Source organism: Oryx dammah, unplaced genomic scaffold (assembly GCF_014754425.2).
Source record: "Oryx dammah isolate SB20612 unplaced genomic scaffold, SCBI_Odam_1.1 HiC_scaffold_11, whole genome shotgun sequence".
Lineage (NCBI taxonomy): Eukaryota > Metazoa > Chordata > Mammalia > Artiodactyla > Bovidae > Oryx > Oryx dammah.
In genome coordinates, this window is record NW_024070195.1 from 19,778,536 (window position 1) to 19,806,453 (window position 27,918).

The 27,918-nt window shown below is 38.9% G+C and overlaps 1 protein-coding gene across 5 annotated transcripts in view; it reads left to right on the top strand.

The window, feature by feature from the left end:
- Window positions 1–27,918, top strand: part of CARMIL1 (capping protein regulator and myosin 1 linker 1) — a 307,355-nt gene that overhangs the window by 195,259 nt on the left and 84,178 nt on the right. For all 5 annotated transcript variants that reach the window (XM_040249951.1, XM_040249952.1, XM_040249953.1 and 2 more), the window contains 9 exons: window positions 2,447–2,550; window positions 5,019–5,096; window positions 5,232–5,308; window positions 8,283–8,387; window positions 13,830–13,899; window positions 19,845–19,926; window positions 20,779–20,878; window positions 20,982–21,036; window positions 26,190–26,362. In XM_040249951.1, coding sequence (XP_040105885.1) covers window positions 2,447–2,550; window positions 5,019–5,096; window positions 5,232–5,308; window positions 8,283–8,387; window positions 13,830–13,899; window positions 19,845–19,926; window positions 20,779–20,878; window positions 20,982–21,036; window positions 26,190–26,362 — 844 coding nt within the window. The remainder of the gene's footprint in view (window positions 1–2,446; window positions 2,551–5,018; window positions 5,097–5,231; window positions 5,309–8,282; window positions 8,388–13,829; window positions 13,900–19,844; window positions 19,927–20,778; window positions 20,879–20,981; window positions 21,037–26,189; window positions 26,363–27,918) is intronic.

The following is a 27,918-nucleotide window of genomic DNA, read 5'->3' on the forward strand; positions in this document are numbered from 1 at the left end:
TCAGGGTCTTTTCCAATGAGTCAGTTCTTTGCATCAGGTGGCCAAAGTATTGGAGCTTCAGCATCAGTCCTTCCAATGAATATTCAGGAGTGATTTCCTTTAGGAACTACTGGTTTGATCTCCTTACAGTCCCAGGGACTCTCAAAAGTCTTCTCCAACACCATAGTTCAAAAGCATCAATTCTTCAGTGCTCAGCTTTTTTGGGGTCGAACTCTCACATCCATACATGACTACCAGAAAAACATAGCTTTGACTAGACAGACCTTTGTTGGCAAAGTAATGTCTCTGCTTTTTAATATGCTCTCTAGGTTGGTCATAGTTTTTTTTTTCCAAGGAGCAAGCATCTTTTAATTTCATGGCTGCAGTCACCATCTGCAGTGATTTGGGAGCCCAAGAAAAAGTCTGTCACTGTTTCCCGTTTCCCCATCTATTTACCGTGAAGTGATGGGACCGGATGCCATGATAATTGTTTTTTGAATGTTGAGTTTTAAGCCAGCTGTTTCAGTCTCCTCTTTCACTTTCATCAAGAGGCTCTTTGGTTCCTCTTTGCTTCCTGCCGTAAGGGCCTTAAGGGTGGTGTCATCTGCATATCTGAGGTTATTGCTGTTTCTCTCGGCAGTCTTGATTCCAGCTTGTGCTTCATCCAGCCCGGCATTTCACATGATGTACTCTGCATATAAGTTAAATAAAATAAGCAGGGTGACAATATACAGCCTTGATAGTACTGACCTCACTAAATTGTGATTATTCAACTGTCTTTATTTCTTACCGTATGGCATTTGAGAGGGTAAAATATTATTCTTTGGGTCTCAAAAGCCCATGCCTGCTATACAGTAGCCTTTAAATAAAGGTTTGTTGATTGAATAAATCCTTGCGTAGCACTGGCTTTTCATCCTGGAATTTATTTAGCTTCTTTCCTGGTGGTCTTTGAATTTTCTGAGGGCAAAGAATGGGTCTTATTTACACATACCTCTCAATCCCCAGCATTTTATAAACATGTTATGAGCACTTAATAAATGCTGAGTTGATGGGCCAAGAAATTCTTCCATGTACTTAAGTAAACTATTTTCCCCCCTGTGTCTTGAAGTCTTCTCTCTACAAACCCAGGTGCACACTCACCATCAAGAAATGGCTCAGTAGCCTTTATCAGACACACACTGGAGTTGGTTCTTTGTACCTCTCCAAAGCTGAAGGATAAGATAATAACCTCTTCATCAGTGCTACACATTCTAAACTTGGAACGGAGAACTGCTCTCACGAGGGGCCGTACTTGTAATGCTCAGCTTTTTTCTGTTTTTTCTTGAAGTGCCTCTTGGGGTTCTGCAGTCATGAGCAATTTTGGCCTGACCCTTGCCCCTTATCTGATGAAGCAATTATCCATGTCTGGACAATAACCCCATCCCCTAGTTTAGGTGGCTAAGACAGCCTGGGATTTTCAAGAAGAATTTTAGTGAAAAAGAAAAACAAAATGATTTATAATAGTATACCCAATTTAGAAATAGTTTTATTTCCAAAATACATGATTTAGAACAATGGACTTTAAGTAGAAACAGAAAAAGCATTGTAATATCCCACATGCCTGTTATCTAAAGAATAATCATCAGTGATAATTGTGTGTATTGACCTCTTTAAATCTCAGGGAGGGACCAGTCCTTTCTGGGCTCGCATTTTGAAGTGTCCTCATGAAAATCTACCTACCACAAGGTGCTAACAGACCTGTTTCAGTTCCTATTACCTAGAGATATTAGACCATACCTCTATCTTTGCAGAGCAATCTTGGCTCCTCATATATTCATTCTTTTTTTTTTTTTTTTTTTTGAGGTGATATTAGCTTGAACCATTTATGTTAGAGTTGACTTGAATCATTTATGTTATTTTATATAAACAGTGTGTAGAGTGAAAACTATCAGTTTTTCCTTTTGATTGCTTTTTCCATTGTGTACAGAGTATTTTCTCTTTGTAAGGTCTGTTTCAATCTAAATTTTGCCTTGAATATAATGCATTAGGCAGAGCAGTACAATCCTGGATTCACTTCCACGTTTCAGTAATCTAAAGTATCTGACTCTGAATCTGCATCCTTTTAATACTGTACATTTAGGCAAGAATCACCTGGCAGGATTGAGAAAGGGATAAAAACGATCAATTAGATTGCATCATTCTAAGACTTCAAAGTAAAATCTTACCCCTCCACATCAGTAGCAGTGGAGCAGAATGAAGCTGATTCCATTTCATTCTCCTCCTCAGTGAGCTGGTTGTCTGTGACTGACTAACCTGTTCTTCTTGAGAAGATGTCAGAAGACCATCCTCAAGCTGCCTTTTGGGAATGGTGCTTCTGGTTAACCTCAGTCCTGCATGTTGATGGGGCTGTTGGACCCTTTAAAGAAAATCACAGAACTCATTTTTGTTCCTGGAATGGAAACTAAGCTTTGTCTTGTCATTGTTGCAGGGGTGAATAGCCTTTCTCAGTCACTGAGTGCCAACCCTTTGACCGCCACCACTCTTGTCCATCTGGACCTCTCAGGGAACATCCTTCGTGGAGATGACCTCTCGGTAGGTTTTCTTTCCCTTCCTGCCATCTTCCATGAAACTGTACTTAATAAGCCTGGAATAATTTCTCAACAGGGCTTTGTAATGTATTTTCCCACATCTCCTTTTATCATGACATCTTAAAATCATTTAGTTATGAGCTTATAAGTGTTTTAGAGAAATATTCAGAGCCTGCCTTCATTAAATGTAATCTATCTCATAGATTTTTTTCCCTTCTCTCACTTGAGGTTGTTGAAGTTTAAATTCTTTCTGTAAATACTTAGTCTGAAGAAATTTTTTCTACATTTCAAAGCATTGTTGAACTTGTTAAAATTGCCTGATAAGAAAGATTAGAGGTGTAAAGTGAGTTAACTTATCACTTAATAATATTGTTAGGAAGACCAGTGGCTTTTAAAAACATAGTTTGTGATGGCAGTATTGTAAAATAAAGTAAAAAAAAAAAACAAACCCATAGTTTGTGATGGAAAAGGATATTGGGATGAACTTCAGTCCCATGTTCCATGAATAGAATAAAGAAGGGAGGGGTTAGGGATCAAACTGGGGCTACTCTTGAAAGCTTGAGTGTGAAGGGAAAAGTTTCCCTTCAATGATAACAAGGTTTTTCATGCCGCTGAATCAGTAATATCAGTTTGGCAGATCTTGTTGACAGAGTGAATTGGGAATCATTTCATTGTCAGATGGGGTGAATGGTCCCCTTCCCTCTGGTCACCGGGATAGAATTTAGAATAAATGCTCCTTTATCAAGGGGGCCTATATTACCTGGACCTCTTCAAAGGAACTTCATTTGCATCTCATTGCTTTATGGGAGTGAAAAATATTGTGACCTGTATTCCCATTTCTCTTCTGTTTTACTTTCCTTGTAAGACAGGGAATGTTGCCACAGTCCTTTTTGTAGTTATTTGCTCTCCCTTACACTTGAGCTCATTTACATAGTACTTGCTTCCTGGTGTGCCATGACTTTTTCAGTCCAACCTGAGTTGTGCCTTTCCTTAATGATTCATAAATCTGCTCCCTCCAAACATGAAACCAGGAGTCTGATGTGAAACCACCAAAACATTACAGTGGCACACTAGCAGAATCGAGAGAAAAATTAAAGTAGAGCCTGAAGATGAAGCAAGAAGGTTGCTAACATGGGGGCATTCATAGTCACCTAAGACAGCCAAGTAGCTGGCCGGGAGTCCTATCGCAGCTGGGCTTCTGGGGAAGGGCAAGTGGAATGATGAGGCCTGAGTGGCAGTGGCTTCTAGCCCCTACATGCTGAGGTTCTGAGAGCCATTCAGCTGGTGCTTCGGGGATAACCCAGCCTAGCAGGGCCTACTGGAGGTATTGGCCAAGTAGGGTCTTGTCACCACTTGAGGGTGATTAGAGCTCCCCTAGCTGGTGGCCAGGAGTAAAATCACAGTGCCAGGCAAAGAGAATTGGATCTTGGTTAAGTCAGGAAAAAAAAAGATTTTTCTGAATCAGAATTTTCATAATACAGTACATTTTCTGTGTCTGATTATTCTAAAATACTTACAGTCCAGCCTGTTGCTCTTCTGAATTCCTTAGTGGAGAGGAATTTTCTCAAGCATCTACAGCTAAGTTGCTACACTCATGAATCTTTGCCAAGGACTAGGACGTCTCAGTGTAAGCTTGTTTGTTTTTTCTAGTGTCTCGAGGCAGCCACTGAAACAAACCGAGGTTAGCTATTTGCCTAGTGCCAGGAGCTTGGATTTGGTTTGCTATTGGTGGCTGTTGGCAGTTGCTACTCACATAGGCAATTAGAGAATAACAGAGAATTATTAATTTTATGGTTCTGCTAGCCTTGTATGGGGATGAGGGGATCATTTATGCATTGTGACCCCCTAGAAACTGAAGTGTCTTAGCTATAAATGACATTTAACACCTCCCCCCTACCCAAAAAAAAAAAAAAAAAAAAAAAACAACTAATAGTGTGGTCAGGTACTTCCTTGTTAGATTTTGGAGGTAACTAAGGATATAAAAATTACTTTGTTGACCCAAAAAGAGAATATATATTCTGAAACTACCAATCTTTGTTTCAAATTCAAAGTAGTGGTTCCTTGAATATTTTCAAAAGTATTTTGATACGGTGGCTGCAATTCAGGTGGTATTTCATTCTCAACAGTTAAAATTAATTAGCATGGTCCCAAAATAATATAACAAAAATAGAGCTAATCAGAAAAAAACTAAGTCATATGTAGCAAAAAGGGGGTTTGGTAGCCAAGACTCCATTTGGCCTTTTTTTAAAAAACTTAAATATAATTTAAAATATTCTTTGGGTTTTTGCTCTCAGGGAAGGTAAAAGAATGACAGAAAACTCTGCTGATTCTCTTAGGAAGAGTGAAGAATGATCCTGGGTGGTTTGGGGGCAACTTTATTTAAAATATTAACTTGCACTGTGTGTGGGCATGTGCCTGTGTGCATGTGATTTCTGGATCATAATATATTTGGTTTTTATTTTTTATTTCAAGTCCATGTACAGTTTTTTGGCCCAGCCAAATGCCATTGCTCATCTGGATTTATCCAATACTGAATGTTCCCTGGACATGGTAATATTTTTTTTATATTGCTCAAGGGGTCTCAGAACAGCTATTTAGATGGGAAACAATGGGCTTTCTCCCTAATAAGATATTCTCTTAGTCTTAGAAATATTTGAAAATAAGAGTGCCTTGTTTCTTTCCCAGGTCTGTGGAGCTCTTCTGCGTGGCTGCCTTCAGTATTTAGCTGTGCTCAATCTCTCCAGAACTGTGTTTTCTCACCGGTATGAAGTCATTCCTGCTATTATCATCTTCTTTTAGGAGTGTCTTTCTCTCAGAGAATGTTGTAGTAAGATGAAAACAGTAATAAAGGGTGCATGTTGTATGTGAAAGAGGAGATGGTCCTAAACCATTATTGATGAATAGTAGACCTTGCAAGCTCAAATTTTTGTTATGTCTTTTCTCCCTGCATGACAAGGTTCTTATCAAGAACTCCAGCCTGCCTATATGAACTCTATAATAAGGTGCCATTTCTCATATGTGGACAGGCATTCTCTCTTAATACAGTAAAAATCCTTTTAGAAACATCTGAGGGTGTTTCTCAATAATGCATTTGAAGTAAGTCTCAACTGTGTCTGGGAGGCAAAGACAATAGTCAGCCCAGAGCTCTTATATTCTGATTTGTGGAGGTGGAGGGCCAGCCTCAGCGCCTCACTTCTACCTTCATGATGTAGAATTGTTTGCAAAACCAGGCGGTAGATTAGAAGTAACAGATATTCACACACAGCAGAAGCAACAGCTTAGAATGGGAGAATGCAGAAGAATGATAAAAAGTATATGGGTTATTTTAGATTTGGTATTCTACTATCATTTAATGTATTAATACAATTCAGCACTCAGCATTTGTTACCACAAGTCATAAACAATATCAAAATCATGATATGCTCTTTAATAACATGGAGGACTGCCTAATATTATCTCCTCTTTTATTGGCTCACCTTTTTAAAGCTTTATATATTCCAAGGGATAATAGTCACTTTGTTGGAAAAAATCAGAATTAAACATGTTTTTTTTCTACAGTTAAGCCTCATAAATAAGTTATTCTACATTTTAAAGTACTCGTGGTGCCTTACTTTAACAGTGATGTAAATCTTTATGATAGCAAAAATATGCCACAAGTACCTCAACCAGATATGATCAGAAAGTGTAAAGTGTAGGAGATAAAACAATGGGAGAAGTTGAGAGTTTTCTTAGGTACTGTATTTCAAAGACCTTAGAGGGTATTAAGTTGACTGCCCCATCAACCCATGTATTTGAAGAGAGCTCATGAAACCATGCTTTAGTGGAGCTATGATAGACTGAGGAATTGGGTTAGAAATGATATTATAGACTATAAGGATCTTCATCTAATTAGCTCTTTTGAGTTCATAATACTGTGAATTCTGTGATGATTGGTTGTCAGTAGAGCTATTAAGGTTGTAGAGCGAAACTGTGCTAACAAATTGCCTTGTCTTCCAAATGAGAGGATGTGATTACACTGTTTAATACCCACTCCCTTACCTAGATGTAATCATAGGAAGCCCCTAGTAAATTATGTCAAAATTGCTGTGTTTGCACTGAGTTGTAGATTGTTAGCCAGTCTGTTCATACTGTGGTTCACAGATAATTTCAGAAGTGTAACAGTCAGGATAGGTCAGGTTGTTCCAGTAACAAATGATTACCCTCAACCCACTACCCTCTCTATAGCTTTCTGCAACCATGAACTTGCAACACGTCCGTTATGGGCTGGCCACATCAACTTCACGCTGGGAGGCAGAGCAGCCTCTTTCTAGAACATTGACAGTCACATAGCAGAGGAAAAACAAGGATGGTAACACACACATTGGCTGGTAAACCAACTCTCTGGAAATTGTACACATCACTTCTGCTCACATCCCATTCACCAGAGGGGCTGCTGTGGCTAAGCCTGCCATTTGTGGGGTGACTGATCATCATCCTTCAGAAAAGGGCAATGAGTATTTGGAAACATTAGAACAGTCAACACCAATACGATATAACCGGAAGAAAACTATGTTCAAATAAAAAATTAACATTTGCTCATCAGAAAATGAACCTGAGTGTTCAAGCTTATAGCCTTCTGATATCTGAAACCAGAGTTGTTTGAAACGTCTGGTATGTATTCTACCAGAATTGTCTTTCTTCTTGAATTTATTTTTCATCTTCTCAAATAGAGATTCTTGCTGCTTAGAATAGAAAATTGCTATTTTCTTCTCAAATGGCCCGAAATTGTCGTGTTTTAAAACTTTCTCAAATATTGACAGGCTTCCTAGACCTCTGTGCATAAAATGTTGCTGAATAAGACAGGGTTGAGCTAGACTTCTAGGATGGCTTCCTCCCTGAGATAGTATGATTCCCTCACAGAATATGAATAGCTGTCATTAAATGAGTGTTCATAGCGCATCAGGCTAAGTGCTTTACTTAGTGAATCCTTTCAACAATTCTATAGGATGGAACAAAACAAGCTAAGCATTGATATTCCAGTTTTGACTCTGGAATTTCATTTTTATTAAACCCTCATATTGTGGTGTTGACTCTGTCTTCTTGTTGAGTTGTATGATTTGATCTACTTCCCACTAGAATAGCAAGCAAGGGGATATATTTGGAGGTTATAACCATTTCCTTTCGGAGTTTTGTCTTTTTTCTAATATTTGACCTGAAATAATTAGATTTGTGGTGTGGCTATAAGAGCCGAGTAGGATATTTGTCATGCAGGCTTCTTGCCAATCAGACTTGACCTCCAGTCTCAATCTTGGCGCATCTGAGACCTCTACATCTGAAAATATCGCCAAACACAGGTAGCGATCCTTAACAATCTGATGTCATCCAGTGGGAAGGCTCTTTAAATTGGTGAGAAATATGTGTCTTCTTTGACTTATTTCCTAAAAACTCAAATATGGAGTTTCCTAGAGATCTAGAAATAGAACTCAATGAGATCCTTGGCTATGAAGAATAGAAATAAAATGTTTTAAAATCTAATATTTCTTAACCTCTCTTACATCATTTTAAAAAGTATACTGAATTTACTTTCAGACTTTTTTTCAGACTTTTTTTTTTTTACTTTTAAATTTCTACTGAGGATACAACTGATTCATGGATTATTTCACAGTGTCTGAATTACCAATGAATAATTTTGCCAATATGGAAGTGGGCTGTGGAGATGGAATTTTAAGTGTATGACTCTCATGATTTGTTTTTCAGGAAAGGAAAAGAAGTACCTCCATCTTTCAAGCAGTTTTTTAGTAGTTCTCTGGCTCTGATGCAAATCAACCTTTCAGGCACAAAACTGTCTCCTGAGCCCTTAAAGTGAGTGGTTAATTCATTTTCTCCAGAGCTTTTAAAGTTCAATTTGTTATTATGAATGTGTTTAAGGGAAGGGAAAAAAGACATACAATCCCAAGACAGTCAAGGTAGATGAAAATGCCTTTTACTTTGGGTCACAAAGGAAATCAAATTCTTTTCAAGTACATTGTGTGCTATTGATATTATTGCATCTTCTAGGGGAAAAAAAATCTTTGATTTGTGACCTTGGCATTAGTCATTGATCTATAAAATGCTTCTGGGTACCACTACCTTTATGCTGACCTCTGTTCAGGCCATTTTAGGTAGATTCTTGTGTGAATTCTAAATATTTATACTAACAAAAAATAATCAAACTGTATGTACTTGTGTGTGCAACAGAACCAATATTTAGGTGCTTTGCTTTCTGGATACCTGGGTATCTATCTGTCTGGGTATTTTTACTTGGCAGGCAACTTATGTTATGGATGAATAGCCCCAGTAGACGAGTAGCAGTGAAGTTGAACTTTTTAGAATAATTTGTTATCCCTGAATTTCTGTTCACCATTGCCAGAAATAATGAAAAGGGCTGTAGAATCTAATTTCTCTTTGAACATACTTTCAATTTTAGTTACGAATACCTATATTATCAGTTATGTTCAAATGTGCACACAGATTTCTACTTTCCCCACCTAACATGTAAATCAGCATTCAGTTTTTCCCCTGTAATTTGTGTGAAATGTTAAAATCAATGTCTGCTATTCATTTTACTGAAATTTTTTTCAAATTAATTTGTAAATTCTCTTTTTGAGAGCTGTGAAATTCTTGATTACAGTATTCTACAAAGTACTGTGTGACTAAAACAACAGAGGCCTTGAGAAAGAGTTGATCTATAGCTAAGTGCTAAAAAAGAAATTCTGATGTTATAGCATGCCTTTTGAAAAATTAAAAAAAATTTTTTTAAACTTTTTGTGTTGGGGTATAGCCAATTAACAATGTTGTGGTAGTAGTTTCAGGTGGACAGCAAAGGGACTCAGCCATACATACACATTTTTCTGTTCTCCCGCAAACTCCCCTCCCATCTAGGCTGCCACATTACATTGAGCAGTGTTCCATGTGCTATACAATAGATCCTTGCTGGTTATCCATTTTAAATATAGCAGTACGTACATGTCCATCCCAAACTCTCTAACTATCCTTTCCCACTACCCTTCTCCCTGGCCTTTAAAAAAAAAAAAAGCAGAAAAAATGGTATCTGTATATTAGAGATCTCTAAATATAACAGCTGCAAATAGTAAAAAACCATGATTAGGCCATTTGTGTGGATATGAATAAAGCTATGAGAATCAATATTCTGAAGGGGAATCCCTTATAACTTAAACACACTTACTCATTTGATTGATATTTATCGAGCATTTACAATGGGCTATGTACCAGGGGGCACTGAGTAGAAAGCAAAACCAGATTTGATATTATCATATCATATCAGCATGAAGTTAGCATATTCAAAGTGGTTTTAGTGATAGGTGCATGGTATACTAATTCTTTCAATGTTTTTGGTCCTGTAGAATATAGAGTAGTTCTTCATTGATCAGGGCAATTGATTTTATAGAATAATCCTCACCACAAGAACATGAATTTACTTGTACTTTATTATAGATATAGGCTTATAAACATTTATATTTAAAAGTTATTTATCAGTGTTAAATCTTGTGACCTCTTATTATTTATGTGAATGTTTAATAATAAATCAGTACAGGCAGACCTCAGAGATACTGCAGGATTGGTTCCAGGTTCCTGCAATAAGGTGAATATCACAGTAAAGTGAGTCACATGAGTTTTTGAGTTTCCTGGTGCATATAAAATTTATGTTCATACTATACTGTGGTTTATTAAGTGTGCAGTAGCATTATGTCCAAAAAATGTCCATATCATAAATAAGAAACACTTTATTGCTCAAAAAGGCTAGCTATCATCTGAGCCATCAGTGAGTTGTAATCTTTTTGCTGGTGGAAGGATTGAAATATTGCAAGATGGGACACAGAGGCGAGAAGCAAGCAAATGCTGTTTCACAAAATGACACCAGTAGATTGGCTTGACACAGGATTGTAGCAAACCTCCAATTTGCAAAAAAAAAAAAAAAAAAAGCAGTATCTGTGAAGTGCATTATGATGAGGTATGCCTATGGTCTCTTCAGGTTGTATTTTACCCTGTAAAATTTTTAACATGAGGAAAAGGCTGATGGCTGAAGATTCTATAAACAAAATTTCATATGTGCATTTAATGTGAAACTGTAATTTGAAAAGAGGTGCTTGGGTTTACCTGTGAGAGGATGAGGATGGAAAGGAACTTGCGAAACACTGCCCTGAGCTGGACGCCGAACTGGGTGCATCCCCACAAACTGTCACCTGCTGTGTTGACAGCCATGGGCAGGTGTCATGATCCCTATTTTACAGCTGAGGAAATTGAAGCTCAGAGAAGCAAAGTCCTTTGTCAAACTCACTGTCACAGGTTGGGTTTTTTGGGAAACAGAGTTAGAGATGAAAATTCACTTGTAGGATTTTATTAGGAAATGATTTTGGAATCCCACCTGTGAGGTGCGGGGCAGGCAGGAAGGAGGTGGGATGGAACAGAGGGGAGGTTGAACTGGGGCTGCCACAGTGAAGCCCTCAGCCAGCCTGATGAGGGCTTTGTTGTTGGAATGACCCTGAGCTGGGTGAGGGGGCTAGGCCTTTATACCCCTGTGTTGATCAGTCCTTGGATACAGGCTGCTCTTGGAAGCAGATGTGACCTTGAGTGAGTCACTTTTCTGCAGCTGAGGCAGCTCGCATAGAGGACCAGTGGTCGAGGGGGCTCTGGGGAGGAACACTGCAGAGTCCACTACTCCAAGGAAGAACACAACTGTGAAAAAAAGCAGTTACTCTCTTTGAGCAACCACTGGCTCAGGCCTTTTCCTAAACCACATGGCATCCCTGTGTACCGGGTGGGTATAGGGGGTGGTGGGGGGAGACCCTCATTTCTTACAGGATGGGAAATTCGTAGCCATAAGAAAGGTAAAGTAAGGCCCCTTCTCTTGAGAGTGACACTTTAAAGTTTGGACATGTCCATATTTTATAGAACTTCCCCACTTAACAGATCTTCCCCACTTTGACAGATCTGTCAAAAGCGATACAAAGAGAGTAATTGCTTTTTTCACAGTTGTGTTTTTCCTTGGAGGTTGTTTTCCATCCACATTAAAGTATTTTAAGGGATTTTAAAGAGGAAGATGACGCTGTTCCTAAAATCTAAACACTAATATTTTAGTGTTTCCTAAAATCTCCAGAACAGAGTGGTTCTTGTGTGTCCCAAGCCTGCTCCCTGCTCCAGCATCGCTTAGGGAGGCATGTGGCCCCATTTACTGCTTATACTTCTTTCACACCCTCTCCCCTGTCCCTTCTTCCCGGTACCACCCTCCCTCCCTGCCACGTGGTCCCCCTTCTGTCAACCCCATAGCCCTGGCCAAGTATTTTTACTAGAGCCATTAAAATGGAGGGATGTGCTACTCCGAAATTATAACTAGTATCACATATCCAGAGCTGTGGAGATGAAATACCAATTCTTCTCTTAACCAGTTTTGCACTGATAACCAAAGATCAAGAGGCTCAAACCACAAAGGCAGTTTACACTGGGTTAAAAGCAACAACATGCCTTGTGATAAGAGTTTTCCCCAGTGCCTGCTATGCTTTGCTGTAGTTGCTCTCTTTTGCTTCATTTTACTAGGGACAGTTTCTATGGGTTATTTATTTTTACTTGTCTCCTGAGTCATTACCTCTTAATCAGTGGCCTTCCATGGTTAAGTATGTTAAAGGACACCATTTATTTTCTTGGCCTTAACCTACATGTCAGAAATAGGGAGAATGTTCCCTCCATCTCAGCATTATAATAATACAGTGTTAAAATACATGGCTAAGTCCTAGAAACTTCAAACTTAGAAATGTAGGGACCTCTTTGGTACTGTCCTCTCTCTCCCTTTGGCTGATGAGAACTCGAGGCACAGATAGGAAAGTCATGTCCTTCAGGCCACCTTAGTGATAGGGTTGAGACCCGAGGACTGGCCTTTTGGTTTCTAGTGTCTCGACACTGCCCCCAAGAACGGGAGAGAAGTTCCTTCTGAGGAAAAGAGAAACACTTGAAGAAGTGATTGAACAGAGAGGCATGCCCACAGATGAGATGTGCCCAGCCCTTTTTCACTGGACAGTGTTTGAGAAGAAGGGCCAGTGAACTGGATTAGAGGAATAAAGAGGCACACACTCCCTTCAGCCTTCTTACCCACGGGGGTTGTTTTCATAGCTGGAAGTAGCCAAGTTCTTGGGCTCTGCCCACCTCGGGAACTTTCTCTCTCAGGATGAGGCCAGATAATCACTAAAGGGGGAAAATCTCAGATACTCTCGCATGAAATCATCTCCTACCTTCTCACCTCCTCCTCCCCTGGAACACTGACAATGGGTAGTCATCACCCCCAGGTGGCAATTGCCTTGGTTCTACCCTGTAGTCACCCCCAGGTGGCAAATGCTCTCTAGCATTTATGACTGTCCACCTTGCGTTATGGTTATTCACACACACACTTGTTTTCTTTGCTTGAGAGTGGAACCCCTCTCATACTCATTTTTCAGCTTCTCACCAGGCCTCATTGAGGGTCTCTCCTGCTTTTGGTGTAATTAATGGAAGTGGGTGCATGTGTGAAATTTTTCTGTCAAGCCTATTCAGTGGTGTTGGGTTTTATTAAACTGACTTGTGAAAGTGGAAGCAATTCATCCTTTTACTTATGAGATCCCCAGGATATGTCCAATCTCCTCCATAAGCAAATAAGAAACTTCTTTGGGGTTTATCCTGTGACCAGCTGGTAAAATAGATAGGATCCTGTTCTCAAACTCAAGGCTTGTACCTTCTCTCCCATGCCTTTACACCCTTACCCATCCTACCTCTGTATGTCCTTTCATCAACTCATCCAGTATGATTTCACATCCTGGAATACTGTAGAGCCTGCCTTCCCAATGAACGTAACACTTAGGGAAACCGAGCTTCACTTTGCTATTCTAATAACAACTGCCTACGAATATTCTAAACATAATTAAAGGTGTTCTCAAGCAGATGCAGGGGGGGAATTTATCTGTGATGAACACAATTTAATTTCAGTGTGCAATTAGGAGCACTGTTGGTTTATTTGCATAGGAATGAATAGCAACCCTGTCGGGTTTTGCATTTATAAGGGACCTGCTCCATGTCAGATGGAAGAGTGTGACTGTCGTTTTTATCAGGGCTGTCAGTGGACATGCAGTTGGCATTTTGAAAAGTGAGATGGTGCTTGGTGCTTGACCCATTATGATTCAGAAAAGTCCTTCTTTCTCTGGGCTTTGTTCAGTGTGCTTACAAGTTTTTAGGGCAATGTGTGGAATTTTTATCTAATGTGTGTGTGTTTCCTCCTCCCAGAGCGCTGTTATTGGGCCTGGCTTCTAATCATAACTTGAAGGGAGTTTCTCTTGATCTCAGCAACTGTGAGGTAAGAGCACCTTTAGACTATGTCCTGGAATAGATAATAGTCTGTACATTGCTTTGTCTTTTTCTTGGAAAAAGGGTAATTCTGTGACTCCAGAGGGTATATACGAAACAGGAAAATACACTTTATAGAAGTTTCTGACGTTCTGTGTTTTGTGAGTTTTATTTACAAATAGTTATGGAACACTATTCAGAAAGCACTCAAATGTGCTTTTAATGACCTTTTATCCCTCCCCTTCTTCTTGCCAGTTGTTTAAGTATTTTGTGATGACGCTTTGAGTTAACAAGCATTAAACTAGCTTTACCATCAAGAGAAGTAGGCCGTGAAGCATTCCTCTTGGAGGCCAGATGGGTACAGCCTAACTTGGAATTGGAGAATGTGAAAGGGAAGGTTTTTGGTCATTAATTTTGCTTTTTAATATCTTGATTTTAAAACAGGAAAATTAAGGTGCTTATCAAAATTATAACAACTCCAAACACTTTTTCTATCCAACTACATATAGAGGAGAAATGAGGCTAAAAGCTTCTTACATTTTTAGAGTGTACTTGAACTTTTGCACTGTCTTGAAACTTTTAGTTTGTATGGAAATTAGCAAGAAAATACCTCAGGACAGACTGTCCAGCCTCTTCAGAGCCACACTTTACCTACCATGTTGAACTTGGTGTCTTTTCTCAGGACTAGAGATGGAAGGCTCTTCATTCCTCTTCTTGGGTTTTTATGCCCACTCTTCTCTATTCCCAGTACATTCCTGCCATGTCCCTCTTCTTCCCCAAGACTCCTCTTTCTTTGAGGATCTAGTTCAGGTCCAGCCTCCTCTGTACCTGCATCAGACATGTACTATTCAATCCTAGTTTGGCCATAACTAGCTATGCAGTCCTGAGTGAATTAGTTGATAGCACTACCTCTCAATTTCTGTGTCTGAAATGAAGACAATATTTGTGCCTCTCCTAGTAGGTTGTTAGGAGGTTTAAAGAGCTCTTTGAAATATGCTCCTTAGAATGTCTAGTACCTATGAAGGTTGCTCACTATTGTTGCTTATCTATCTGTAAATTTCGTCCTTGACTGTTTCAGCACTTTGGGGTCTTATTTTTTCCTAAGTGTCTAGTGCTTAATGATGGTGACATGCGTTTGGATGCTGAGCAACGTAGTGCCTTGTACAGTTACGACACTAGCTCCTGTATGCTTTCCCAGCTAGGTGGTGACTTTCTAGATGGCAGTATTTGTATCTTACTTTGTTTTGTGTTTCCCTTAGCTGCTAACAAAATGCTGAGCACCAAGCCAACTCCACATTGAAGATTAATGCTTTCCCTCTCTGAAAATTCTAGAAACTGACAAGTCTGAAATCAGCCATATAAATTGTTAGTGCAGGATTTTTTTTTTTTTTTTTTAACAATTTTGAGCTGGGGTGAATGCCAACTGTGTGTGATTTACTAGTCTTTTTGTCTGTTGGGGTGAAAAGAAGAAAAAATCTTAAAAATCTAACTTGGTATTGTGAAATTTTCATGTGTAAGTCTGTGTGCTCTTTTGTTTTAAAGACAGACCGTAAAACAGAAACCATCTCTGGTAGTATGAATTAACTATTTCCCAGCACTTTATTAAGGCATGCCAATAATAAAAATTTTTTTGAAGGAAGGAATAAGAACAATGGGGATGGAAAGGGTTATTCTATCAAATAAAAACCAACTTGTATAATGTTGGTTGCTCTGTTAGGTTAAAATACTGAATTGGCAATGACTCATATGCTTTGCTATCCTGATTAAAGTTCATGATTGCTACCAATACAACATCATTCATTTAATTCTGTGATTAAAACTGGAAAGGACATAAGTGATCATTGGGTTCCCATGCTTATAGATGAGGAAACTGAGGTCTAAAGAAGCTGAAATAATCCAACTCACTAATGACAGAGTTCTAATGAAACTATGCCTTCCTAATTATTGTTAACACTAGTAATTATTAGAATATTATGTGATTAGACATTTTCTTCTCAAATAAGTTGATAGGTACCATATCAATGAAGAACACTGTGCTAGATTGTTACACAGCTTGTTGTTTAAACTTCTTTGTGATCCTATTGGAAATAACTTTCAAAGACAGCTGTATTTGGTGAACCATATAAAACGGACATTTTTGTAAGTCAAAAATGGCAAACTCTTGGCAGTTTCATATGGATCCACCAAATGGCTAGTAACCTTTTTTCCTTTATTTTTTTTCTTATTAAGGCAAGAATCAGATACTGATGTTAGAATTGGCTATTATTTTGATGATAATTCTACCTTCATTTTGGCCATTCATTTATGAATTATGTGATAAAATTGTTGTAGCCACATGTTCCGGGAAACAAACTCACTCAGAAGGACAATGCAGATAGTGGAGTGCAGTTTATTACACTGGTGGGCCCAAGGCAGAGTCTCCTCTTAGCCAAGGACCCCAACCAGTTTTTGTGAACACCTTATATACTCTTAAGTGTACGTGCTCAAACCCACCTCCCCAAATTCCCTGAAACTAGTCTGAACAAAGGAAAAGAAAGATACAGTCAAAGTTAACCCATGATTCATATGCCTTAAGCCTAGGTAGTTAACAGTGGACAATTATCAGTAGGCCTGTGATCATACCCTAATAAGCATTATAGAATTTATGATTCTATTCGGTTACACAGATAATTAGGATATTCTTTTAGGTGATGGAGAGTCTAGGTACGAGCCCTTGGGCTCTTCCATTCGGGGGGTCTGGTTTTCCAGTTGGTATGTCGTTTCCATAGATACTGGGCATAGCTCAAAGTCCACAGTCTGGCCCAAGATGGAGTCCTGCTTTCAAGATGGAGCCTGTTCTGTCTGTTTCCTCCTTCAAAATGATGCTACTGACATGAGGACCCATTAATACTGCCTTAGTGTCATGTTCTTCCACTGTCTTACAGCTTGAATCACAGTACTGGTGACCATGTTTGTCAAATCACATGTTATGTTGCTTCTTACAGTAGTTAATGAAACACAAAATTACAGTTGACATTTAAACAACATGGGTTTGAACTGCCTGGGGTCACTTATACATGACTTTTTCCCACTGAATACCTATTACAGTACTACATAATGGTTGGTTGAATCTGCATGGGGAAGGAACCTTGGATATTGAGGGTCATCTGTAAAGTTTGTACTTGATTCTTTGATTGTGTGGAGGATTGGTTCCCTTAAGTCCCCTCATCCCCCAAGTTGTTCAAGGGCAGTTGTATATATCTCTCTTGAAAGTGAAAGTCACTCCATCATATCTGATTCTATGACCCCATGGACTTCTCCAGGGAATTCTCCAGGCCAGAATACTGGAGTGGGTAGCTGTTCCCTTCTTCCCAACCCTGGGATTGAACCCAGGTCTCCTGCAGTGCAGGCGGATTCTTTATCCGTTGAACTACCAGGGAAGCCCCTATATATTTCTCTTAGGTTATATCTCTGAAATGGTAATTTATATATCCCTAGGTTCTAAATTACCCTTTGGCATTGCACCCAGCCAGCAAGGATATATTGAACTGATCATGTCAAACCACATTTTGTCCTTGGAGAATCCTGCAATATTCACAGTTTTATGTGAGGAAATTTCCCAAGATTGAAGTTATTTTTTCATTAAAAATAGAACCCCTGGAGAAGAAAAGTGACAAATAACAGGGGGGTGGTAATTTACATTTAAATCTGTAATATTCACCACCTCTTTTTAAATGGCAAGTGTTCTTGAGGAAGGAATATGAATTATTAAAAGTTCTCTAGATTTTAGTTTATCTTGCTTCTGTCCCCATTATGAATGTTTTTGTATTAGAACTATTCACTTAGAACTATGAGTAACAGCTGAAATATTCCTCCTTCCTTGAGACCACACTTCTCTCTTGAAAGAAATGTGATTTTATTTTTAACATTTTAAAAAGTATTGAGTGATTCAGTTACATTTACTCCTCTTTGATCTTGCATTCTTTTAAGCAGTGCTAGTGTGTGGGATCCAAATGAGGGTAATTTAAAAACCAGTTTTACATGCATACATGCAGACATAGCCTCTAATTATGCAAATTCATTTAAAAGGATTTTCATTTACAGTAATGGAAAAGCTTTTACTGTTTTGGGAAAGCTTTAAGCTTTGGGGGAATTTTAGGCATCTAATAACCTGTGAATTCAATCGAATGTTCTTGGCAACTGAAGATCAGTTATTTTCTTATTTAAGTTTTGGATTTTTGTTTTGGGAGTATATTTTAGTTGCACTGTTTTTTTCTCACTCCGCTTTTTTCTGTTGTGTGTTGATGGAGACTTCTGCTTCTCTGTTCTTATTCTGCTTACTGCTGATAACATTTTTTTGTTTGTTTGTTTTTTTCTCCTTGGGCTTTCCTTAGCTTGGCCACTGTGTAAGTACTTTATGAATCAATAAATTAGGATATGTTGACATTTTAGTACCGAAAAATGTTAGTATTATGGGTTTATGCTACAAATATCAGTTAGGAGTATTTGTAAACTAAACAGAGTTGAGCACTGAAATCTCTCATCTTCATCCTATATTGTTTTCACAAATGGAATATTTTTTCTATATATTATAAGAAGTAGAGATTTTCTTGTAGAAGTTTGACTTTTCAACAGAGAAATCATTAACAGCAAATAATGAAATTGTAAAGACTTATGCTTATCGTCTCAAAAGCATAAATTTTTCATGTTCTGAAAAGCAGATTATGTTCCTTTGAAGTGTTTGCCCAAATTGTTTCTTGCTTTAATATCGATATGGTCTACATATAATGCTCACTGCGACTTGAAGCAGTGTAGTCTATTTGTGAAGAACCTGGTGGTTGTTGTTTTTTTAATTTCCATTCTATCATAAGCCAATACTTTGGCAAAAAATATAATAAAAATAGCCATAGTTCCACCCACTGGGTTCACAGCCCTTCAGCTGTGGAGTGGGTTGGTCTTGGTTTCCTTGGGGGGTGTAGACCAGCCTCCAGGGAGGTCGGCTTCTGTGTGACACTCCCCTTCAGAGCTCACATCAGGCATCTCACAGTGATCTGCCGTCACCTGAAAAAATAGAAAAGACTGAATGTAAAGACCCCCGCTAAAAAAACTGAATAAAGTGATCCCAAAGATCTGTGCAAAATTCTGCTTTTGCACATATAAGCAGCCAGGGAAATTGGCAGGTTTTGGTCCAGAGTTCCACAGACACATTGCATCTAAAATAGTGAAATAAGTGAAATAAGGATTCTTTAAATTTTTACATCAAAATGTGAACAAGTAGAAAGTGTTATCAATTTGGTATAGAATCTTAAAATTTCATTTTCTTAAGTGAATAGAGAAACTACCATGTCCTTTGGCCCATAGTAGGTTCCCAATAAATGATAGTTTCTCTTATTAGATCATAAGTTTCCTGAACAGAGGGTCACAACTTGGAAAACTGCACCCTGCACAATGTTTTAACACGTAGTAAGAACTCAGATAGTTGCTGAATGGGAAACAGAAAGATATTCTGACCTTGGTAAAGTGTGCTTTTGGTTTTTGGAAAAAAGATGAAAATGACTATTTAGGTTTTTATGGTCTCCTTCAGTTTTTTTTGCTGCTACATGATGGAGAGTTATACCTGAAATCTGTAATAACCAGATATAACAGTAGTGATTTCTCATGTATAAAGGTATTCATTAGATTTCCAAAAGTCAGAAATGAAGAAAATTCTTGTGGGTTGATGGAGACTGTTTTGCCTGTGGTGATGCAGGGTGATCTCTGTCTTCTGTTTCTTTCTCTAATGATTTTCAGACTTACGTGGAATGGGACATAATGACTAGTGGTTGGCCCTTTGCACTGATGATTTTTTTTTTAAGTTGATAAGTTTTCTCTTTTTCTTTGGTGCTAAGTTCAAGGCTATCTCTCCTATTTTTAATTTTTTGGTTTCACCCTTCCAGTAGGTGACCACTTTCCCCTGTTTGGTTTGTGTTTCTCTAGCTGAGATCTGGAGGTGCACAGGTACTAGAAGGCTGCATTGCTGAAATCCACAACATCAGCAGCCTAGACATCTCCGATAATGGTAAGTCAGAAATTAGAGAAGAAAACACATAGAAATATTATTTGAAGGAAGTTAGTAAAGGGAAAAAAGTCTAATCCAATCTAGACACCTTAATAAAACTGATATTTCACTCCTTGATTAGAGGACTATTTTTTCTTTTTCCACGATTTTTATAAATACTTTCTTTTTTTTCATGATAACTATAGCCATTTATGTTTTAAGACAGTATATTTATGGAATAATTTCATGTCAAAGTCTTGTTTGTTTCATGGCCAAAAAGTGAAAAGTCTTTGCAGTAAAACAATTTAGTTAAAAAAAAAAAAGATCAGCAATATATTGATAATCTGAGTACAAGCTTTTGTGTTGGACTTGGTAGTAATAAAATTGAGGCCTTATTTATTTATACAAAAACCTGTTTCATTAGCTTTATTTCCACTGGTTATAGTAGCATGTGAGTATGAACCTGTATAGACAAGCATGCTGTATGAATTTGTATAGACAACTTTATCTGTAATCACCTCCCAGTGAACAGTATGTCAGAATTTTCTCTCACAAAGGTGTGGGTAGAGATGAAACTTTCTACTGTCATGTATCACCATTCCTTATTGACTTTATTTAGCCCCTGGTTGCATAAGAGATTTAGATATGTCTTTGTGGAGAATGAATTTATCCTTGTGAAATAATAGGACATAAAAAGAAGGCAAAAAGTTTCTTTGGTTGGGGCGGTGGAGGGGAGGAGATTAGAATCCCAGGGATTTCAGGACAGTACAGAAAGTCATCTAACTGCCTTGCACCTTTGTTTAATTGTGTTCCCTCTGAGAATTTATTTATCCACATGTGTGTTGATTTTCCATTTACTCTGATTCTTTCCAGGTTTGGAATCTGACCTATCTACCTTAATAGTGTGGCTCAGTAAAAACAGATCAATACAACACCTGGCGTTAGGCAAAAATTTTAATAATATGAAATCCAAGTAAGAGTTCTTTGCATTTTTTTATATGACAATGATGAAAATAACCAGCCCCCTGAAAGCTTTTGATTTGATTCCACTGTCCACATCTTTAAAATTTCTTTAGAAATCTGACACCTGTGTTGGACAACTTAGTACAGATGATTCAAGATGAAGAATCAGTGAGTATTATTTTCAACACTTTTGCCTAAAACCTTTCTTTCTGTTGCTGTTCTTACTAATTTTGTCCAGTGGGTTAGTGCTGATATGCTTTCAGATAATTTTATCTCTGCATACATTTTTTATTATTTTTTTAAATTCAGTAAATATTCATGTTTTAGCACAGTTATAGAGTACACTTAAATTTACTTACTTTTCACTTTATTCAACTAATCACTAATCAAAGGGAGATTGAAACTAATAGGTGAAGAGAAATATACATTTACTCCTAAGCCCATCTTTCAATAAGCTGTATTACTTACTAGCTTCAGCTAATACACTAATCTGCAGGTATGAATTTTTACTCTCTAGTTGACTTTATGACTTAATCTCATGCTGAGAAACATCATATTGCTAATTTGAATTTCATCCAGTAATTGTGCAGAATTATAAGAGACTAAGAAAGTTGTTCCCCATCTTAAATTATGTCTAGAGCTCTAATAATCCTTATATTTTTGTCCCCTTTAATTGTTCCTGGCTAAGACTTGGTTCATGGTAAAGAAATTTAATTTCAAATAGTATCCTATTTTGCTACCCTTAGACATGCATAAGAAAAGATATTTTCTGGACCAAGTGAGAAGCACTCTACCATTAATTCCTTTCGTTGAAACCTAGTGTATCACACCTTGTGTTTTACTGATGCTCTTTAACATTTTGCCCATTTCCTGTCTTAGTCCTCAGCCACCAAAGAGCTTATATGGTTCCTCAAATCCAAATCAATTTGTATAATAAAGATTCATATTATTTGTTGCTTTTGTAGGTCATAGAAGTAATTTCCTATGTTAATCATGTGAGATGTGTCACATTTTTTTTAAAGTATGATTTTCCCTTTTGAATTTGTATAGGGTAATAGCAAATTCTGCTGAAACTGTAAGCTAAGTTTTCAGAGAAAGCCATGGGGTCAGGAGAGACGGAAGCGGGTGCTTTTCCTTGCCTGCCTTTGCCCATACCTCTTGTTGGGGCTCTGATTTGGAGGGCAGGAGAAAATTCTGCTGTCACTGTGTGGATGTAATTTCCAACCTGTGGGCTAGAAATGAAACTCATTGTTATTTAATGAATTCAAGCACTGCTCTTTGTCCTCATTTGCCAATAGGCCCTATATTTTGTTACTGTTATACTGGGTTATTAAAGTTAGAGGCATAATTAGAATGTAATGTATACTTTTCAGAATTTATGCAGTTTGTTTTACATATTAATTTGACTTTCTACCACCTTGCTGTATTTGAGATTTTGATTTCCCAAAGTTGGCCCAGTTTCGAAAGATTGGAGAAGCCAGTATTGCAGAATCTACAGAATCGTGTTTAATAATCATTCCCAAATATTTGTTTCTTGCACATATTTTAGGAAAATTTATGTTAATTTCATGTTTTGCTTATTACACAAGGGTCTTTAAATCCTGTTCCTATAATTTTCAAAGGCTCTTATTCAAAGATAATCTTGATATTTAAAGCACACCTAAAAACATATTTGTAGATGGTAAAGTTTGATATATAAATGTGAATTCTGTCAAGTTATAAATTTGAGAAATGTGCTGCTAATAACATACAGTGAAAAGCCTTTTATGTTCATGTCATAGAAAAGTAGGTGGCTTTTTCAAAAAGCAATTACCTTCTTTTTTTTTTTCTCCTACTTCGGAATCAGTAATGTTCAAAACAATTTGAAATGATTAGGAGTTAAATCTTGTGACTCTAAAAATTCCACCCATAACTGGCACCACTGGGCTGATTTTTTTTAAAGGTCTTTACATATAAAAAGAAAACTCTTTGCTTTTTACATTGTGACCTTGTGTCTGTAGAGCTTGTTCTTAAACAGCCCATGGAATACTTCATTCGCCCAGTATTGCATATTATGTTCACTTGGAAAAGCCAGACATACAAGTTCCAGTGTCGCCTTCAACTCTAGACAGGGGTTATCAGGCTGCAGCAACCACAGTCAAGGGATAGTAACATTGAGGGGCCAAGATGACAGAGACTTTTGTTTTGAAGTATTACATACAAACCTATGCTATGGCCAATAGAACAGTATGTGTTTGTCCTGAGAGGGCCTATTGCAAGGAGACATACTGTCAGATTAAGCATGTTCAGCTCTGAACAGGAACAGTAAGATTTCAAGTAATCATGTTACCTGGAAGTGCAGTAAATCAAGAAGGGATGACCTTATAAATATGCATGCAATTCTGGCTGTTCTATTCACATTAATGACTCTGCCTATTATTTTTAAGTGTTAACTGGGGTGTATTAGAGTTTGAATATAGTACTGGAAGTGGTGCTCGCCAGCTTGGAGACTTGGCAGCTTTCCAGTATTAGGAAGAAGCTGTAATATATCATTTCTGCAGGAGTTGAATAGAGCTCATTGAAATGATGGGATTACAGCTTTTTATTAAAACACCATTGCTTACATTGTCATTTAAAACATGAAGTTTCCCGATTCTGAAGCATTTTTTGTTAAGTTTCTTCCATCTACTTGAATGCAGAATCTCAAGAAAATTGAAGCCACCTCCCTAAGCCTACCTGAGTCTAAGATTATTCAGGCTTTGGGGCTGAGGTTTCAATTGCCTTAGCACTTACTATGTCATTTAACTTGAAAAAAGTTGATTCTAACTAATATTAATATCTTTTGATTTTAATGTAGATATATTACATTTAGAAAATATGGTCAAAATTTGATAATAAGGACAATCAGAAATTCTGATAATAAGTACAGTCAGGAAAAGTGTAATCAAATGGATAATGCCAGTTTGTAAATGTATGAGTCTTTAAACTGTCGACACTGTCTTCCTGCCTCCTGGGCCTTTCTATAGATGTACCTTGAACATATGTTCTATTAGCAATCAGGGGCTTCCCAGGTGGCACAGTGGTTAAGAATCTACTTGCCAGTTCAGGAGATGCAAGAGACCTGGGTTTGATCGCTGGGTTGGGAAGATTCCCATGAAGGAGGGAACGGCAACCTACTCCGGTATTCTTGCCTAGAACATTCCATGGACAGAGGAGCCTGGCGGACTATATAGTCCATGGGGTTCGAGAGTCAGACACAACTGAGCATACATGCATGGGAATCAGTGTTTATTGGTTGAATGGCCATGAATACACCCCAGGATTTGTGGTGGGGGATCCTACAGACCACCCACGCACATCTTGATAACCCGAGTCCCATGGGCCACCATGGAACCTGGTCACAGATGATCCTAGAAGCTGCTTCCCAGTAATGTCAGAACTGCTTATGGAGTTAGGATATTGAATTGTTGAGTATAGTGTGGCCAACCTAAACTACCTCAAGCAACCCAGAAGACATCCAGATCCCCAGGGAAGTCTTAGTTCTGACTTTTAGAGCAACACTGGTTTTAAGTCCAGAAATTCTCACCATCTTATTAAGTCAATTATGGCTGAAAAAAGGGATTGAGAATTTAAATGCCCACAATTCTAGGAAGGTGATATAAACAAATAAATGTCAGCAGGGTGTAAGTAGGGAGCACCTTTCTTTTTTCTCTTTTTTCTTTTTTGGTCATATTCTATGCAGACCAAGCAAAACCTGCCTCCAGGCTGAGTGGCTTTTGTGCTCAGTAGCTAAGTCGTGTTTGACTGTTTGCAACCCTGTGGACTGTAGCCCACCAGGCTCCTCTGTCCTTGGGATTTCCCAGGCAAGAATACTGGAACGAGTTGCCATTTCCTTCTCCAAGTTGCCATCTTCCTGACCCAGGGATCGAACCTGCATCTCTTGCATTGCAGACAGATTCTTTACCATTAAGCCACCTGGGAAGCCCCAAGTGGCTTTTAGTCTATGGCTTAAATGGACAATGAGTGGTCATTATACAGCTTATGGTAATGAAAAAGTCACATACATTTGACTTTTTCAAAAAAAATTGTAGGTATGCTTTTTGATTAGATCTTATAAGAAAAAGCTAACAGGAAACATCAAAAAGATGCAGGAAAAGCCAACAGAGGCTTTGTGTTGTGAGAAGTTAAAAACACAGAATCGGCAAACAGACTGGTTCCTGTTCAGCTACTTTCTGTGTGACCTTGGTTGAGTCACTTTCTATTTCTTATTTCTTATTTGAGAATAGGGGTAATAATACCTAATAAAATATTGGGCTTCCCATGTGATGCTAGTGGTAAAGAATCCGCTTGCCAATGAAGGAGATGTAAGAGATGTGGGTTCGATCCCTGGGTCAAGAAGATCCCCTGGAGGAGGGCATGGCAACCCACTCCAGTATTCTTGCCTGGAGAATCCTGTGGACGGAAGAGCCTGTTAGTCTACAGTCCGTAGAGTCACAAAGAGTTGGGCACAACTGAAGTGATGTAGCATGCATAATAATACCTAAGTCTTGGATTATTGGGTTGATTAAATGAGTAAACACATGTAAAAAGCTTAAACAGTCATTAATCATAGTAAACATTCAATGAATGTCAGCTATTGCTGATCCTGGCTGGATTTTATTTTACATTTACTACTAAACTAGTAATTTAGTGCCAGTATTCCTCTATTGGGCTTCCCAGGTGATGCTAGGGGTAAAGGATCTGCCTGCCAGTGCAGGAGACATAAGAGACGCGGGTTTGATCCCCGGTTTGGGTAGATCCCTTGGAGGAGGGCATGGCAACTCACTCCAGTATTCTTGCCTGGAGAGTGCCGTGGACTGAAGAGCCTAGTGGGCTACGGTCCACAGGATTGGAAAGAGTCAGACAACGACTGAAGTGACTTAGCACCCGTGCATCATTCCTTGACTAGTATTTTAAGATGCCATTTTACCTTGTTTAGAAACGGATCAAAAAGGATAGTGTGGCCATACTGAAGCACAGACATTTTTGTGCAGTATTTTTATTTCTTCCCATCCTCCACTTCAAAAGAGCTGGCATCTGCCAGTCTGGGTATCTTTCCACAGCTTCCCTTAGAGGATAGGAGGGTGATATTCAGCACTGACACAAGCTCTTCATGTTTGACTCCCAAGGTTCAGAACCCTTGGATCCCATTCACTAGTGCCTTTTACCCGGAAGTTTCCAAAGTTTCCACCTTGTGCTTGTGCAGTCGGTCCCACCCCTGGTGGTTTTCCATGAAGCAGGTCCCCTGAGCAGTGGCGGCCCTGATGTGACCGTGTGAGTGCTATCTGGTGTTGCCTCCACAGCCTCTGCAGTCCTTGTCCCTGGCTGACTCGAAACTCAAGACCGGGGTCACCATCATCATCAACGCCCTGGGTAGCAACACCTCCCTGACCAAAGTGGACATCAGTGGGAATGGCATGGGAGACATGGGGGCGAAGATGCTGGCCAAAGCACTGCAGATCAACACCAAGCTCAGGTATGCGGGCCGGGCCCTCGGCCCCAACGGGTGGATGCTGGTTCTCAGGAAGGCCTGGAGGGGAGTCTGGCCCACAGGCATTGGGGACCTGCTGTGTCCGTGTGAGCCCGGGTTTCCTAGGAGACCAGCTGGGGAGCGGAGATGACAGCTTCAAGTCTTCTGTCAAAATATAGAGGAAAGCGTCCCCAAATTTAGGCACAGTCATTCCTTCACACTGCTCCCTTCAAGATTTCCATTGTGAGGTGAACCCGACTGAGAACCATCGCAGTTTCCTGTTTCACAGCAGCGTTGACAGCTGACAGATGGGAGGGGAAAAGAGGGGCTTGGGGACAATGCCAAACACGCCAAGCTGGGAAGACCGGAGGAATTACACGAGGGGCTTCCCTGTATTGGTTGTGAGCCCAGAGTCTTATCTTCCCTTCCCACTCCTGCCGACATAAAGACCTAAAACCCGAGGGATCCAGGAAGTCCACTGGGTCAAAGGCAGGTTCATCCTGGAAGCCAACTCATCTGTTCATTGGTTTTCATTTGTAGTGCTTCTCAAGCCTGGCTTTTCTTAAGGATAAACCATGCGGTAGCCACTTCTCTTAGGACCAGTAATGTGGTAACCGTATTACCATCCATCATTTGGAGATTTGGTTGCTACCTAGCCCAGCGGTCTGGTGAAAGAAGAGTTAATAATTCACGCTGTTCCTCAAGGGCTCTTTCTTGCTGTTTCCCTGGCTCTCTGGTATAAGTCAGAGCCTGTACCTTCTGTCTAAATTGAAGGCAAAAGCCCCAAACTGCAGCAGTTTCTCTGAAGGCCAGTGTGTATGTGAGGAAGGTCATTGCGGTTAGGAAGAGAAAGCAATTAAAGGCTGCGAGTCTGGGAGCATTCAGACAAATAAAAAGCCATTTCATGTGTCAGGTGAACTGACAAAGCCTAAAATACTTCTGAAGCATTCACATTCTGAAAGGAAAGTAATACTTTTCTTCCAAAATAGATTTTGTGTTTAAAAAGTAAACAACCTCCTTAGAGTACCCGAGGTTCTGCCAGCAGAGTGAACTCGGTTGCTGGGACTGTTGGTCACACCACATCAGGGCAGTGATGAAACATCAGAAAATACCAGATGGTCTTTCTAGCTGTTTACGATAGAAAAAAAAATCTTAGTATCTGAAATTCTTTATGTTGGACATGAGACTGTGTAGCCTCTTATATAAACAGCTTCAGCCTCAGACTTCAGTACTAGGATGGTATTTGGAGAATATGTTGGGAGAATATCAGGGAAGTCAGGATTTAGAGTTTTCTGGCTGGTTAGGCATTAAGTGATATAATAGTAAGTTAATGTGTGTGCTGTTGCTTTTAAGGTTTTTATTTTTTTCCATCCTCCTTGAGCAGAATGGCTTTGGAATCAAATATTGGGGGAAATGCTCATCCTTGCTTTGTTTGAAACAATGCTGAATGTTATTCCTAGCTCATTGTGCTAAGCTACCTAGACAGTGTTGCCCATGAGAGATGTATCTGCAGTGGGAGAATCATTTCCTCCATTCCTAACTATCTGATCATCTTTGTGATT